Raw genomic sequence first — 18176 nt, 5'->3', positions numbered from 1 at the left:
TCTTGTAATTCAGTCAATTCCATATCCATGTTGCTACTATCCCTTTTATTCAATGAGTTATGGCATAGAGTCATACAGCATGGAAACAGACCTTTTGGGGGACAACCAGTCTATGCAAACTATGTTCCTGAGTTAAACTAGTCCCACTTGCCTGTGTTTGGCCCATATACCTCCAATCCCTTTTTATTCATGCACTTATTCCATTGTCTTTTAAATGTTGTAAATTCACTGCATTCACAACTTCCTCTGGCAGTTCATTCCACACACAAACTACTCTCTGTGTGAAAAAATTGCTTCTCATGTCCTTTTTAAAACTTACTCCTCTCAACTTAAAAATATGCCCCTGGTTTTGAGCTCTCCCACTCTCAGGAAAAGACCCTTTGCTGATCAACTTATCTATGAAGCTCATGATTTTGTAAACCTCTATAAGGTCACCCCTCAACCACCTACACTCCAGTGAAAAAAGTCTCAGCTTATTTTTATATCTCAAACTCTCGAGTCCTGGCAACATCCTGGTACATCGTTTCTGAACCATCTCGAATTTAGTAATATCCTTCTTATAGCAGGATGACCAGAACTGCACACTGTACTCCAGAAGAGACCTCACCAACGTCCTTTACACCTCACAATAATGTCCCAAGTCCTATATTCAAAGGCCTGAGCAATGAAGACAAGCATACTAAATGTCTTAACAGCCCTGTCTACATGTGACAAAAATTTCAAAGAATTATATGCCTGAACCCCTAGCTCTCTCTGTTCTACAATAGTACCCAGGGCCCTACTATTAATTGTATAAGTTCTGTTCTTATTCGTTTCGCCAAAATGCAATACCTCGCATTTATACAAATCAAATTCCAACTGCCATGCCACAGCCCATTTACCCAATTGATCAAGATCTCTTTGTAATCTTAGATAAACTTCCTCATTGTGCACTATATCACCAATTTAGTGTCATCTGCAAATTAATGAATCATCCTACTTTATTCTCATCCAAATCATTTACATAAATGACGAACAGAAGTGGATCCAATACCCAGAGATAATGGGAACTGCTGATGCTGGAGAATCTCAGATAACAAAGTATGGAGCTGGATGAACACAGCAGGCCAAGCAGCATCTTGTGCTCCTGGATGCTGCTTGGCCTGTTGTGTTCATCCAGCTCCACACATTGGATCCAATAACCAATCTTGTGGAACACAACTGGTCACAGCTCTCCAGTCCAAAAAACAACCCTCCACCACCAAATTCTTATTTCCTACTGTCGAGCCAATTTGGTATCCAACTGGCTAACACACCCTGAATTCCATCCGATGTAACTTAATACATTAATCAACCATGTGGAATCTTTCAAAGGCTTTACTAAATTTATATGAGCAATTTATGCTTTTATTTGCTTATTTGTTGTATTTGGCAACAGTCCTGAAAATGAATAACACATTATCACATATCGAAAAACACAAACTGACAAGTGTATGATGCAACACTATTCTAATTACTCGGTAGAGATGACAGTGAGAGCATCCATGTGATTTGTAATGAAACCAGCAAAATTAAACAGTTAAAAACAAAATCAATCCCATAGCAACTATATTTGGAGTCGTGAAACCTCCTGTGAATTGTATTCAGGAGCTTGTTTCTTTGCCATATATGACGTCTATATCCTATTCATGGTGAAGGCATTAGGCAGGATTGAACATTTTATCAGTGATAATCGGTGTTTTGTGGAGGTCACTGTGTTCTAACTGAGATAGCAACACACCCTCTTTTATGATGGTAAAGTTATCTATGGCCCATTATATATAATACACAATAGAGGCTTTATGTGTCATCTAAAGCAATTGTTATATTGTTTTCCAATGCCCTTGAGTTTATAATTCCTGGGATTTGAAAAACACAATACTTTGAATGTATGGAATAGGACAGTTAGTGTGGATAACAACACAACAGAATGGAGCGATTTGATTGATACATATGCATATAGATCTGAAAAGGATTGCTCAAGAATAACAGTGCAATGTAAGTGGATAGAAGTGGCAGATGAATAGACTTTTTTTGGCAGGGCACCATGAATTTTTCATTGAGCCTGAGATGGAGAAATATTGAGAAGATTTGTAGCTCAGGTTGAGGTTCTGGATGTGAGTTTGCTCGCTGAGCTGGAAGGTTCGTTTTCAGATGTTTCGTCACCATTCTAGGTAACATCAGTGAGCCTCCGGCGGCTTCGTTGGAGGCTCACTGATAATGTTACCTAGAATGGTGACGAAACGTCTGAAAACGAACCTTCCAGCTCAGCGAGCAAACTCACATCCATGGAGAAATATTTATGGGACACACGTTACCATGTTTCCATTTCTGTTGGGTAGGTTTACACACATAATGGCATCAAATCTCTGGGTGCATTAAGGAAATAAAATGACAGTGGTAGGAAGATGGCCTCTGCTGCTTTGCATCTGATGTGGCCTGCTTGGACAGCTGATGACAAAATGATGTTCAAACGTCAGAGGGAGGTCTCCGATTGCAACTCTTCACATCCCAACCGTACTCCCATCATCACCCCAGAGAGAGGAATCTGTACCTTTCCTTCTGGAAAATTGCAATTCTAATCCATATTCCTGGAAAATAAACAGGTCAAACAGTAGCAGAAGTAGGGCATTCAGCTCCACTAGCCTGTTCGATCATTCAACATCAAACTATCTGCCTTTACCTTAAAAAAAATTCAATTATCCCATTCCCACCACCTTCAGAGGGATGAGAGTTCCAAAACACACAACCCACTAGGGGAGAAAAAAGTTCTCACCTCTGTCCTATAAAGATGATTCAGGACCATACACATATCAATCAAGTCAGCCCTCTCTTTACTAAACCCAAGGAAAACAAACTCCGCCTACCCAGCATATCCTTGGAAGACAGGCTATTCTTTTCAGTAATCAATTAATTGCGTAAAGTAATAAATGGTTAAACAGTTAATCAAGAAGTATTGATCTTTTCATTAATGTATTGTAGTTAATGTTTAACACAGATTGGTGAAGTAATTTTCTGACATTATAATACCACTTTAAAAAATACACAGCAATACTAACCTGGATCACCTGGATTACCATACCTTTAGGAAGCAATTTTTCTACTGTCAGAAGTATAACCGTGTTCTCAAAACGGAGCAATTGAAATGAGTTGTGTCTGGAATCATTTGACAACAAGGGGGAAACGACTGTTAAATATAAACTGTGTAGTGCTTAGGTGTGTAAATTGCACTGGTGCAAGGCTGAACTATTTAAAGTTCAAACATCCTTCTATTTCACGTGAAACTGAGAGAAAAAAAAAACAAAGCGAGCAGAATGTGTTTCTAGCAGTTCAAGAAAATGCAACGTCAATAAACTGAGTCGGTGGTTAAGACAGCAGCAGAGTAATGCCCTCTATCTAGAGATCCCCTGTTCGCCAGCTCCATTTCCTCTTCGTTTTCTTTCATTTTTTACCTGTTGCTGCAGTTTTTCTTAGCCCACAACCCCACCAACTTTTATCGTCTAATGGTACCCTACCTGGAGGGAATGGACAACCGAGTCTGAGACAAGACTGGCACAGAGGTGAGTTGCGGCTGGAGGGGCTGAGCCCTGGAAGCGAGTTGCATCTGAAGTGGCAGCAGGGCAAGTACGGGCAGAGTCCCAGAAGCAAGTTGTGGCTGGAGCGTGAGCACAGTGAGCGCAGGCCAAGCTAGGGTCTGAGCCAGACCTGGAACAGAGCGAGCACGGGTCAAGTTGGGAGCTGAGCCGGAGCCTGGCGCAGGAGCAAAGTGAGCGCGGGCCAAGCGGGAGCTGAGCCGGAGCCCGGAGCGGGAGCACATGAGCATAGGCCGAGCTGGGAGATAAGCCAGAGCCCAGAGCAGGAGCAGATGAGCGCGGGCCAAGCTGGGAGATGAGCTGGAGCCTGGGGCAGGCGCAGATTGAGCGCAGGCCGAGCTGGGAGCTGAGCCGGAGCCCGGAGCGGGAGCAGATGAGCGTGGGCCGAGCTGGGAGATTAGCTGGAGCCTGGAATGGGAGCAGAGTGAACGCAGGATGAGCTGGGCGCTGAGTCAGAGCCCGAAGCGAGATCAGTGAGGTCAGGCCAGCCAGGGGGAGTCCTGGACGGAGGCCAGCACAAGAGACAGCATGGCCTCATGTTCTGAAGCCCAGTGGGCATGGACTCAATGAGAAAAGCAGCATAACTTGATTACTTTGAAGACACTCTTTTTATTTTCATTTCTGGCTTTTGAACTCTATATTGCCGTGCTAGTCTCTTTTTACTATTTCAATTCTGCAACAACACCGGAAGTATCTGTTAGGTACCCTGATCTCAGATGGCACCAAGAGGTGACATTACAAACTATTCACTGCACGCACTTGGGTGCACGTGACAATAAAGGCTATTATATTGTTTTGTGCACTATGATCACTGTAGTTATGCTGCCTTTAGAGTGTCGGCTAAGGCAACGGGTTTTCATGCATTAGAGATAATGGGAACTGCAGATGCTGCAGAATCCGAGATAACAAAGCTGGATGAACACATCAGGCCAAGCAGCATCTTAGGAGCGCAAAAGCTGACGTTTCGGGAGGCGTGAAGAGTCAGCTCTTATGCTGCTAAGATGCTGCTTGGCCTACTGTGTTCATCCAGCTCCACATATTGTTATCTCAGGTTTTCATGTATTGGTAAGTTTTTTAGAACTTGAATGCCGCATGCTTTTGAGAGAGACAGTAAACTCGTATCTAGAGAAGTTATTGATCTCTGTGTGAAATCTTTACAATATAAATTGGAACACTCCGTTGAGGCTTTCATCATCGACTGCAGGACAGCATTAACTACAGAAAGCTATACTTTCCATTATATTGGAAATCGAGAGCTTGGATCTGCAGTTTTAGAAACGATAGCAGAATGACATACAGCAGAAAATTTGGTTGATAAGTTAAACGTTAAAGTGGAAAGATGTGGCCTGGCAGGCCATGCTTTGGCATTTAGACGTAATGAAGCAAGCCACATTATGCTTGTGAACACATGGCAATATGTTACATCGGAATCTGTCAACTGTGTTTTTACATACTTTGCAGCTAGCCATAAACAATGGCTTTTCTTCATATGGTATGGATTGTACCATTGTGCCTGCAAACAGACTAGTTGCACATTTCCATCAGAACACTGTGGAGACAAATGCCTTCAAAAGAAAACTTAAGGTTGAACAAAACCAGCTAATCCTGTTTTTGTAAGACTCTGGAATTTAGCATGTGGCATGCTGAAAAGACTCAACGAGCAAAGATTGGCTGTGACAACTGCGCTTTCAGATAGCTCTGTAACAATATAAGCTGCTGCACAAATGCTTCAACTATAAGATAAGCAATAGCAACTAATTGAAAATATCATGCCATTGCTTTCCACTGTAAAACATGCAGCGAATGCCATTCTGCTGAACACTTGTTTTAAATTCCAAATATTTATCTAATTTGGAACAGCCTTCTCTGAACTCACTTTTGAATCAAAACTCCTATTGAAGGAGGAAGGGTTGCTGATTTTAAGGCTGTTCTTTGAAGCTCTCTGGTACAGCACATGCACAGAACCAAATGATCCTCGTATATGCTCTCTGATGAAGGGTCTAGGTCCGAAACATCAGCTTTTGTGCTCCTAAGATGCTGCTTGGCCTGCTGTGTTCGTCCAGCTGCACACTTTGTTATCTTGGATCCTCCTATAACTGCCAAATCTGCACATATTGCCACTTTGTTAGATTCAAACCATAAACACATTTTCATTTGCTTGCAACCAATATCACTGCTAATCAAAGCTTCTACAATTTGCATTATTGGTGGAAGGTCGGGGGGGGAGGAGAAAACCTCAAGGGGGTGTTGTTGTTGAACTGAACAAGCCTATTAGAATCAACACCGAAAACAATGCGTGAAACTGGAAAGGCATGAGTAACAGAATATAGAACAGTACAGCACAGGGACAGGCCCATCAGCCCACCACATTTGTGCCTACCGTGATGCTACTCTAAACTAACTCCATTTGTCTGCACATGGTCTGTATCCCTCTATTCTCTGCCTCTTCATGTATCTAAATTCCATTTAAATAGTGCGATCATTTCTGCTTCTATCACCTCCCCGGCAGTGCCTTCCAGGCAGCTACAATTGTGTGTGTAACAAACGTCCTTTGTACATCTCCTTTAAACTTATGCCCTCTCACCTTAAACCTATGTGCCCTAGTATTTGACTTTTCTCCATCTTAGGAAAGAAAGTCCGACTATCCACCTCATCCATGCTTCTCAATTTTATATACTTTTATCAGGCAGAGGGGCCATCATTCAGGTGAGACAATAAACAGACTGAGTTTCCACTTTCAAATGGACACAGATGCTGTTATGACACTATTTGAAGGTTAGAGGGTCTCCCGCAAAATGTTTTATCCCCCAAACAACAATCTATGTTAAATAGATTAAATTGTTAAATTCTCTTGTTACTTGTTAGAACTTGCTGTCTGCCAATTGGCTGCTGAGTATTTACAAACCAGTGATGACAATTCATTAGCTATAAAATATCTGAGATCATAAAAGTTTTACCTTATTGGTCCAGGCAAAAGATACATAATCATTTCAAAAATACATCAAAATTTGCTCTACTTTAAAACTCTGCAAGAGTGTAGGCACAATTGGCAAGGTCAGTAAATTATTGTCCATTACTGAAGGTCCTCAAGGTGGTGCTGGTGAATCCACATATTGAAATATGATACTGTGCTGAAGACCTGCCAGTACTATTTGGGAGAAAACTCCATGATTTTGTCCCAGTGAAAAAGAATTGGTGATATATTTCCAACACAAAACAGAAATTGCTAGAAAAATGAAGCCGGTCTGGCAGCATCTATGGAAAAAAAGCAGGCTTAACGGTTGGGTTCAGTGACCCTTCTTCAGAATATATTTCCAGTTTGGACAATGTGCTTCCTGATGTGACCACTCTCCAACCCACCCTATTCATCCTGTATACTGTCATTCTACCCAACCTAAACATTACACTTCAACTTTACTTCTATTTACGCTTACCCCACATACTCCCCACAACAGACCTGACCCATAGTTTGACCCCTTCACACCCTAACCCAACTCTTTCTCCACCATCATGACCACTCACCTAACCACTTTACGCACTTACCTCATCCCATAACAATTTGACTGAATTAAAGAATATCAGTATTTCACTTTTGGTACACAGACCTATTCACTTTTGAATGGTTAACCAATATAATTTTAATAGATTAAATGGGTACTTTTTAGAATTCACATCCATTGTATGAATCAAGTAAACCAGCTCTGAACCACCTCCAATACTTTTACATCCTTCTTTAAATGAGGAAAGCAAACCTGCACATCGTATTTGGATGTGGTCTCACAAATGCTCCTCAGTTTTTGACCCTTTTACAAGTGGAAATTCTGTTTCCACTCTGTATGCTGGACCAAAAACAAAGTTGCTGGAAAAGCTCAGCAAGTCTGGTAGCATCTGTGGAGGAAAAAAAAGAGTTAATGCTTCGGGTCCGGTGACCCTTCCTCAGGCCCTGTATCCACTCTGTTTGGACACTCGATTTTGAAATAATCTATTAGATCTCCACTTTGTCATCTCCTCTCCAAAGAAAGCAGTTCAACTTCTTGATTTTTTTCTCATAACTGAAGTTTATTATTACCAGAAGCATTTTTGTAAACTTCTTCTGCAATCTCTCCAATGCATTCATATTCTTCTTAAAGAGTGGCATACAGAAAACAAAGTCAGAGAATCATGCAGCAAGGAAACAGAACCTTCAGTCCAACTCATCCATGTCAACAAAGTTTCCCAAATTAAACTAGTCCCATTTGCCTGTGTTTGGCACATATCCCTTCAGACATTTCCTATTCATGTACCTGTCCAAATGTTGTAATTGTACCTTCAGCTTCCACTTGCTCTGACAGTTGTTTCCATATACGAACCACCCTCTGTGTGAAAATTTGGCCCTCAGATTCCTTTTAAATTTTTCTTCTCTCACCTTAAAAATGTATCTCCTAGTTTTGGACTCACCCATCCTCAGGAAAAGGCCTTTGCTATTCACCTTATCTCTGCTCCTCATGATTTTATAAACCACTGTAAGGTCATCCCACCACTTTCTAAGCTCCAGTGAAAAAAGTCCCAGCCTATCCAGCCTTTCCTTATAACTCAAATCCTCCACTCCTGGCAATATCCTGGTTATTTTTTTCTGTGGTCCATTTCTTCAGTATTTTATGTTCCAACTTTTCACAACAACAATCCAAGGCTAATCCAACTGTCCTGCTCTTTCTTTTATTATTTTCCCTTGTGATCTTTGAACAAATTTTGAATTGTGAAGACTGTTTCATGCCAATCATTGTCACAATAATTGCGTAATGTCATGATACAACTTTATTATGTAGACAATGACAACATCCCCCTCTAAAAGTGTATTTGCTTTTCTTGGTTGACTTTTTGCACATTTTACTATAAATTGAAACCATAACAGAGACACTGCCTCATTGAGTATTGCGTGGCAGTCTCCCTTTAAGGTAACACAGGAAGTGCCACATAAGCAGAAACCATCTTGAGGAGGAAGTGATAGGAAGCCTCATATCATGCACACCTGTGAATATACCTGCTGCAATCTCTTTACCTGTAATCTTGTCAGAGACACAAATGGATCAGAAATCTAGCAATCTGCCAACAGAAACAACATCACTGCCCGACAGAGGTAACAGTTATTACGGTGAAGCTGATCTTTTTTGTTTTGCTCAGTTTTAAAATTAGATCAGTTTGGAATGATTTATTTCAACAGCAACTATCAGGTCTGATAATTTCAAATCTAAAACATTAATAGGTTATTTATTTCAAATGTATATATTTCCACTGTCAGTGTTTGGCTCTGTTTCTCATTGTTGTGAAATCTGTCTCCTGTCAATGAGCTCTGCTGTGTTTTTAATAACTGGAAGAGTGTCATGTCTGGCCTATGCATTACAATTTTTCATATTTCTTTCCCTGTCTCCCAACTGTGTGGGCAGTGTACCACCTCTTTACTCTTTTTTATTGGTTTCATCATCACTATCTTCCTTTATATCTTGTCAAGGGCCAATTGTGAATACGTCATATTGATAACAAAACATGAACTTTGATTCTCTCCAAACAGATGATGCCAAACCTGCTGAATTTATCCAGGACTTTGTCTATTTTTAATTCTGACATCCTCTAACATGTCTTATCTCTGAAGGGTATCAATGTGGACTTCACCAGTTTCAAAATCTCCCCTTCCCCTACTGCATCCCTAAACCAGCCCAGTTCGTCCCCTCCCCCCACTGCACCACACAACCAGCCCAGCTCTCCCCCCCCCCACCCACTGCATCCCAAAACCAGTCCAACCTGTCTCTGCCTCCCTAACCTGTTCTTCCTCTCACCCATCCCTTCCTCCCACCCCAAGCCGTACCCCCAGCTACCTACTAACCTCATCCCACCTCCTTGACCTGTCCGTCTTCCCTGGACTGACCTATCCCCTCCCTACCTCCCCACCTACACTCTCTCCACCTATCTTCTTTATTCTCCATCTTCGGTCCGCCTCCCCCTCTCTCCCTATTTATTCCAGTTCCCTCTCCCCATCCCCCTCACTGATGAAGGGTCTAGGCCCGAAACGTCAGCTTTTGTGCTCCTGAGATGCTGCTTGGCCTGCTGTGTTCATCCAGCCTCACATTTTATTATCTTGGAATTCTCCAGCATCTGCAGTTCCCATTATCTCTTATCTCTGAAGGGTGTGGCTTTTCTACGATTGGATATATCCCTGCTGGCCATCTCTATCACTCATACTGCTACCTTTGGCTCTCAGCATTGCACTCTACCTCTACTATTGCAGTACAGCTCTGGCTCCACACTCTACAGCCTTTACTGGCACAGGCTTCACAGTTTACTACACTCACTGGTGCAGTGTGGCCCAATTCCATACTGTACCACATACATTTGTACAGTTGGCTTTAAGCTTTACACTCTGTCGCCCTTACTGGTGCAATGCCTTCATCCTCTACCAGCTTCGCTAGTGTAATGACTTCACACTTGTACCACCTTCAATGGTGCACTTTGGCCCTGACTTGACGCTCTATACTCCACCCTCCCACTGTTACAGTATGGCCTAGCTCCATATTTTACTATCTCCGTTCACTCTTTAATCAGATAGTAAAAAAACTGCCGATACTGGAGCCAGAGATAACACAGTGCTATCCTGGTGCAGCTGGAGGAACACAGCAGGCCAGGCAGCATAGAGGAGCAGGAAAGCTGACATTTCTGAAGAAGGGTCCCGACCCGAAACGTCAGCTTTCCTGCTCCTCTGATACTGCCTGATCTGCTGTGCTCCTCCAACTCCACACTCCTTAATGCTCCCCTTTTGCTCGGATGGCTGGCAGACCCTCCATGTTGCAGTAGGAGGTCTTGGGTCCTCTTCTAGCAGCTTACAATGATGCAGTAAGACGTATTCCCCTATTAAGTATTCCTTGCGTTGCTGCAAAATCCCCACCACTTGATTCTGTTGTTCTCAGTAATATGCCCCCAGCATTACGCTCCACCTGTTATTCTTAAATCCACTTCATACCAGTGGATCACCCGCACTCGTGTCTTCAATGCCAACTCCTCTCGAGTCCCGCCCTCATTCCGCGCGACGACCACACATATTAGACGCCCCGTAGCCCCTCCCTGTAGGCTTGACCCCGCCCCTCCCTTTGCACCTGTCTCCCTACCAGAACAAACCCCTTGTCAATACGCCAAACCCCAACCCCAACAAGGAGGCTGTAGTTCTGCCTCCTCCCCCTCCCGGCTGTACTGCCCCCGTCCTCACCCTCCACCCGGGCCGGGCTTTGCCCCTCCCCCACGGAGCTGTGGCCCCGCCTTCATGTGTCTCTGGTACTAGGTGGTTTGCGCGATCGATTCTCATTCAGTTGTCATGGGGGAGCCAAGATGGCGGCGCAGGCCTACGCGATGGGCAGTCGGGAAATTAATCAACACTTCAACATCAGGAATGCCAAGCTTCTCGCCATCAGCTTTGTGCTCGTCTTAACCGTTGGTCATGGGATTCACCGGAGCTATGGAGGTAAAGCAATGAAACGGCACTGGGCGGGTAGCATGGGCTCAGTGGTGGGGGGCCAGCGCTGCATTTGTCTCTGACATTCAGCTTAGTGTCTGCCGGGTCAGGCCTGGCGACAGACTTAGAGCCGAGACAGGGACCACCGTGGCTGGGCCAGGGACCAAGCGGTGTTTTTGCGCCTAGGCTGAAAGAAACGAGCTATAAACACTGCGCTCAGAGCAGCCTCTATGCATTCAATGCAGAGTCGGGCATCGGTGGTCATGCTGCAAATTGTCAGCAGTGTTTTCAGTCGCTGCCGCCTTTTGTGTTTCGTTATGTGGAGACGAGGTATCCACTCCCCCCACCCCGCTCCCTCAGTCTTTCTTTTGTATTTGGAGCAGAAAACCCAAACATCCAGAATTACAGCCGCGGATATGTGATAACGAAACAAGAGCTGCGGAGCCCGGTTACTCCATCAAAGGCTGTTCAGGCAGGCGAAAACATACACTGGTTCTTTGAAATCTTTCTCAGAAATACTACGTTGATCAAAAGCATATTCCGGTCTATTACACTCAACATTTAGTTTGTACCAGTAGATTGTAGTTTGGCCACATGGCCTCCCATGTATATCACTTGGTTAAATGTTCAAATGGCGACGCCGTAAGGGTGAAAAGTAGAGTTAAGAATGAAGCAAGCCAAAGAAGTGTTAAACACTGTTTCAGCAGGATTATACAGCTTCGTCTTTTGTGTACCCGAAAATAATTTCTAGCGGTAGTTTCCTTTTGTCCCTCCATCAATTCCTCTTGAGACCGTGAAGATCCATCCCTGTCGCCTTGTTTCTCCTCATCTGGAGGCTGACACCGAGTAACGTCGTCCACAGACACGGAGCCAGTTTCAACCATGTGCCACTGAGTTACGTTGCGTACCACTCCAGGTCAGCTGCTCCACCGTCTCACGGTGATCTTACGTGAGACGTGGGCAAAGACTTAATTCCTGCAGATAATATTGGAAAAGCTAAAGCTTCACCTTTTACCTCAAAATCTTTACTATTAGCAGTCCTCCCCTGACCACTGACCGATCTATCGTGGTCCATCTACATTGATGTGACAGTCAAGAAAGCACACCCAACACCTCAAAATTGCCCTGAAGGTCAAGGAATTTCAGCATGTCTGCAATGACTCCTATCAATTTTTATAGAAGCTCCATCGAAAGCATCCTATCCGGAAGCATCACACCTTGGTTTGGCTCCTGGTGTGCCCAAGATTGCGAGACCTTAGTGAGTTGTGAATGCAGCTCAGTCTATCCTGTAAGCCAGCCTGCCTTTTGTTGATTCCATCTGTACTTCCTGCTGCTTCAGGAATGTAGCTAACATAATCAAAGAACTTTTCCAACCAGCTTATACTCTGTTTCACCTCTTCGATTGGGCAGTAGACACAGAAGTGTGAAAATGCTTACCACCAGATTCAAGAACAGTAGTTATCAGACTTATGAACAAACCTCTCATACATTAGAGTTGATTTTTCTCTACACCTTCTTTGTAGCTGGTGTACTAAATTCTGCATTCTGTTTTATTACCCTTATGTACTTAGGTAAGGTATGATTTGATGAACAGCCTGCAATACAATATTTTTCACTATTTTGGTTCATGTTACCGTACTAAACCAAATCTGTCTGTCATTATTTAGCACCTATCATATCTATCACCCTTCAAGTCAGGTGTGTTAGTAATGTCAGGCAACTAGTAATCCAGAGCTTCAAGCTAATGTTCTGGGAACAGATTGAATACCACCCAAGCATATGGTGAAATTTGAATTCAATAATGTCTACAACTAAAGGTATCTCCTCAACTGTACAGTGATTATTGATTGTCAATAAAAAAAAGTTGAATCATTTAGGGAAAGAAATATGCATTTCTTGCCAGGTGTGGCCTGTGTGTGACACCAGAACCACAGCAACGAGGTTGATTTTTAACTAACCTTTTAAATGGCCTAGCCAGCCACTTGTAAAATACTGGATTTGTTTTGTAGCTGCTTTGGCTAATTCTTGAATCAGGTTTAAAAAGAAAACGAGTGTTTGTTCAGTTCTGCCAGTGAATCTGGAAGGTAGGGCAGAGATGCTGCTGACAACGTTATAAACCTTGCTTTGTCACCTATCTGCCAAGCCTACCTCCCATCCTTGTTGCCATTAGTGCCGCTACCAAGAGCGAGGAGCTCCTGATGGATCACTTGGGAGGGTGATCATCTTTGGAGGGGCAGTATTATGACTGAGATGTAAGCCTAGTATGCTCAAATTTTGGAGTACGACTTTCATCCCTTGGGAGAGAAGCTTGTGAGTTTGAGTTGTCTGAACTGTGGTGAATGTTAGCATCTCTGAATTTTGTGTGGCTTTAAAAGTTATGCATGAAATACTACTATGCTGGTAATGTTTTCTGTTATGGACTTGCGGACTTGCCTTCCTCCAGTTTGAGACAACTGATTTGGATTAAGTTGCATATTCCAGGCAGAATACTGGATGACTCCAGCCCATTTGTATTTGCACATTGTTTATTGTGTGTAGAAGAGCTGGCAATGTTGCTTATAGACACCTGCTTTAAAATAATTATCTCCTGGAAGGAGCAGGCTACAAGACTGCAGGGTAAGTGTAGGGTTTCCATTTGTATCTAAAACTGTTTGAATTCCAATCGAGGATTGAGACCTTGAGAATGTTTGTTTGTTTGTTTGTTTTTTTGTCTCTAAGCATATTTGAAAAGGTTCTGTTAGAAAAACTGCAAAGTTATATAAATGGTTGGATAAAATGTTATTTAAGTAGACTTAGTATAGGGTGAGGATGCAGAAATATAAACGGGTTGCAAATACTGGAGATATACCGTAATTATATGTACAGAGGGGTCAGATGTAAATCACCCCTTAAATGTTTCCATTATGGATTTATATGCTATCTATTTTTTTTTTGCTTCCAAGGACAGACATGACATTTTTGTAAAATGTGTTCATTTATGTAGAATCATTTGTATGATTGAATAAGTTTTGTGTGCCCCACTCCCCCAAAACCAGATGGAGAACTTTGCCTGGAAGGTATTTAAATGCTGTGGCTGGTATAATCTACAGCTATGTTGGCATTGTGTGCAGCTAATGGTTGGCCTGAGGAGTCATGTTTTTGGAGAGGTGAAGAGATGATTGTCATGACAATCAACTGGGAAGAGTGTGTTGGCAATCATCTCCCAGTATTCCATAAACCATCATAAAACACACAAATGAATAAAATCCTGATAAGACCATCCAAATGACCAATTTGCTTGGCTCAGGGTCATTCAGGACAAAATTAATTCATACCAGGTTGTATCAGTAACTGAAATAACGTTTTGTGAAATCTATTTCTTGTAATGTCATTCACTTTAAGAGCAATTGTAAAGCATGTCATAAACTAGAAATACTACATACTTTAAATGATATCCCTTAAATCTCCAAATGCGCACACATTCAATCATGATTAAGTCAAAACAAAAGGCAAAATGTTTAATACACATTCTTTGGATAGCAAAATGAATACAGACAAGTTAAACAAAAAGTCCAAAGATCAAAAGTGCAGATCACAAGGTAGAAATTATTTTTCTCAACCCTAAAATTTTGCAATGACATGCTGTCTCCTCTCGGCTAACAGTTGCTCTTCAATTCCATGGTTGATAAGTGCTATTTTAGGATTTTTTTTAAGCTTTCTTGGTTTCTTCGTCTTTTTCCCCACAGCAATAGATTTATCTTATCTATTTGAAGGCTTTAGATGTTTCTTTGCTGCTGTTCTTGATAGTTATAGCTATTTAACCCTAAAGCTCATCCAATCAGAGGGCTGATGACAGGCCCAACTTCCTTAACTAGAAAGATTCTCAGGTTCAAAATGTAACATTGTATTTCATTGCCAAATGATATTTGCAGCCTTGATGTTCAAATTGCAAAATGTTCCTGATATTCTGCATAAAGCATTCCAACTTCCATTTCACTTTATATCTCGAAGTGACCTCTAACACAATGTGCTCTTACTTAGTAAATGTCTTGTTAGAAATTGTACTGATTGCACAAATTCATAGTTGTATAGTGGATTATTAGAAGTACCTTCGCTTGTTTTATTGCAGTGATTTTAACTCTGGTATTGCGAGTGAGCAATCGTCTGAGCACGTTGAAACTCTCAACAAACTAATATAGGCTATCTCAATGCAACAACAATGGGTGTTTAAATAACACCTTATATTGTAGTTGAAACATTGCAACATACTTCATAGGAGCATTTATAAAGCAAATATGCCCAAACAGGTGAACTGTTAGGACAGAAGACCAAAAGCCTTGGTCAAATAGGTTTAAAAGAAGTACGCTAAAGGTGAAGAGGTTTAAGGAACTCATTCAAGAGTTTGGTGTAGGCAACTAAAAGTGAGCTGGCAGCATTACAGTATTCAATATATGGGTGTGCAAGAAACCAATGTTGGAGTAGCATAGAGGTCTTGGAGCTTTGTAGGATTGGAGAAAAGCACAGACATAATGAGAGGCAAGGCCAGGATGTAATTTGGAAATTAGTATTTTAAAATCAAGGCTTTGTCAGACTGATCATTTGTGGGCCAGTGAACAACGGAGTGAGGTGAGTACCATTTGATGTAACTCAGCATGCAAGCATCCCAAATTTTGCTGACTTGCAGTTTGTGACCTATCCCCTCCCTAACTCCCCACCTCCATCCCTGCCTCTTTGGCCTGTCTCCTCTCCACCTATCTTCTCCTTTTATCCATCTTCTATTTGCCTCCTCATCTCTCCCTATTTATTTCAGAACCTTCTTCCCCTCCACCATTTCTGAAGAAGGGTCTAGGCCCAAAACATCAGCTTTCCTGCTCCTCTGATGCTGCTTGACCTGTGTTCATCCAGCTCTACACCTTGTTATCTCAGTTTGTGGAAGGTGGTGCTTTGCTGAAAAGCATATTTGATACCAAAAGGGGTTGGTTTAGATCTTTCAAATGTTTAACTAAAGGAAATTTTGCTTGTGACACTGGAAATGTCAAAAGAAGTATTGGTGCTCTACGGCTAAATGTGATTAACATATGTGTGAAACCTGATGTATTTTCAAGTAAAATCACGAAGATGCATTCGGTAGGTGGGAGTGGAACATTTAATGTTTAAACATGTTAATTAATTGCAGCTGTAAATCTAATCTGATCTGATTCTTAGAGTCATAGAGATGTGCAGTCTGGAAACAGCCCCTTCAGTCCAATTTTTCATGCCAACTAGATTTCTTAGATTATTTTATTTTATTCATTCAAGGGATGAGGGTGTTGCTGGCTAGACAGAATATATTGCCTGTCCCTAATCGCCCAGAGGGCAGTTCAGAGCCAACCACATTGCTGTGGGCCTGGAGCCACATGTAGGCCAGACCGGGTCACGATGGTAGTTTACTTCCGTAAAGGACATTAGTGAACCAGATGGGTTTCTCCAACAATCGACAATAGATTCACAGTCATCATTAGACTGTTAACTCCAGATATTTACCATTTGGCGTGGCGGGATACGAACCTGGGCCCCCAGAACAATATCTGGATCTCTGGGTTAATGGTTCAGTGACAATACTACTTGGCCATCACTCCCCAATTTGTCAGCATTTGGCTCATATCCCTCTAAACAATTCCTCTTCATATACCCCTCCAGATGTCTTTTAAATGTAATTATACCAGCCTACACTACTACTTCTGGCAGCTCATTCCATACATACAGCACTGAGTATGGCGGCATGTTGTAAAGAAATGTTTGGTGTTTCGGTTCGTTGGGAGCCACTTTTGGATGTGGCTTAGGGCTCCAAACAATTAGTTGGACCAAGAAACCTAGAAGTAATTAACATGTTGCAATCAAATGGCATGTATCATAAAAGTAGGAAGATGTTTAAAACAAAAGGAGCATGTTGATGTTTCCTTCTCTTAGAAGTTGAACTGTCCAGAAAATATTCAGTTTGCCCTACTTATATTCAGAGCTCTTGTAATTTAATTGAGCTGTTTTAATAATGTCTCACACCAACAGTGTCAATGAAATCATTGGTCTGTAGAAACATGAACAGCTGAAAATATACTTTGTCCAAACAGGTGTTCACAACTTTTATGGGACATGATCAAGAAGGTTCCTGCATGTAAAGGCATGGTGAAGTTAGTATGTATTGTTTCAGGAATGTAGGTTATGGCCTGCTCACTTTATATTCTCTTTAAATACATTACTTGTCTTTCAGAAAACTTGTAATTTTTGAAAAAGAAATTTCTGCATAATTTCTTGCTAATACAGAAGCAGAGGGTATCCTTTTTTGAAGTGTTTTCTTGTGTAGTCTGAGCATATTTATAAATCATACCAGTATATGTGTTGATGAGTTGGAACCTGTGTTGGTGGCATAACGTTCATTCACTATGTTTAACTATTTTTGTCGATAAGGAACATAGATTCTAATTAGTTTGTGCATTAATATGATCAGAAAATGAATCTGCAGGATAAAACATTAGGCATGTTGGTTTGGGCAGATGCCTCAAGATTGTCGGTTTTTGCCTATTTTCTGATTACTCTTTATTTCTTCAGTAAAATCTTATTTTTATTTTTCTGGATCTTTGCCATTCTTCATGTGTGCATTATGACAGTGAATTAATAAAAGGCTATTTCTCAAACAAGGCCATCGTAACTCAGTGCAATCCTATCCTTATGCAGTTCCGATCTTTGACATATTTTTAGAAGGAACTTGATAGCTAAACTCACTGGGACAAAATCAGATGTGTTATTGACCAAACCAGAACACTCCACCCCCACCCCAGTCTCCAAAAGCATTCGAAAAACATAGCCTAGACTCTAACTCTTAAAGGCAAATGTTAGGTGCTGTGTTCCAGACGTGATTTGTAGCTTTAATCAAAAATTTCTTGACGGTAAACTAGGTAACTACTTTGTATTTTGGCAAAGTAACAGTTGATTAGTGCAGTTTGGTTGTATACATGGATAATCAGAGCGTGTTTGCCAAAGTGACTCATGATAGTCTTGTCAGCAAAAGTGAAAGCCTTAGGATAAAAGGGACAGTGGTAGCATGACAGTTGATTAAGAAGAAACAGTTTCTC

At 41.8% G+C, this 18176-nt stretch overlaps 1 protein-coding gene across 3 annotated transcripts in view; it reads left to right on the top strand.

The window, feature by feature from the left end:
- The first annotated feature begins 3364 nt into the window (after positions 1–3364).
- casd1 (CAS1 domain containing 1) overlaps positions 3365–18176 on the top strand; it is a 114988-nt gene continuing 100176 nt past the window's right edge. Inside the window, exons 1-2 of one of the 3 annotated variants that reach the window (XM_059655157.1) lie at positions 8558–8727; positions 10918–11097. In XM_059655157.1, the coding sequence (XP_059511140.1) occupies positions 8673–8727; positions 10918–11097 (235 nt within the window). In that variant the 5' untranslated portion in view covers positions 8558–8672. Of the gene's footprint in view, positions 3579–8557; positions 8728–10917; positions 11098–18176 lie in introns of those variants that run through there. The other 2 variants (XM_048554811.2, XM_059655160.1) reach the window with 2 other exon arrangements.

Source organism: Stegostoma tigrinum, chromosome 2 (genome assembly GCF_030684315.1).
Source record: "Stegostoma tigrinum isolate sSteTig4 chromosome 2, sSteTig4.hap1, whole genome shotgun sequence".
Lineage (NCBI taxonomy): Eukaryota > Metazoa > Chordata > Chondrichthyes > Orectolobiformes > Stegostomatidae > Stegostoma > Stegostoma tigrinum.
This window is presented reverse-complemented; position numbering and strand designations above follow the sequence as displayed.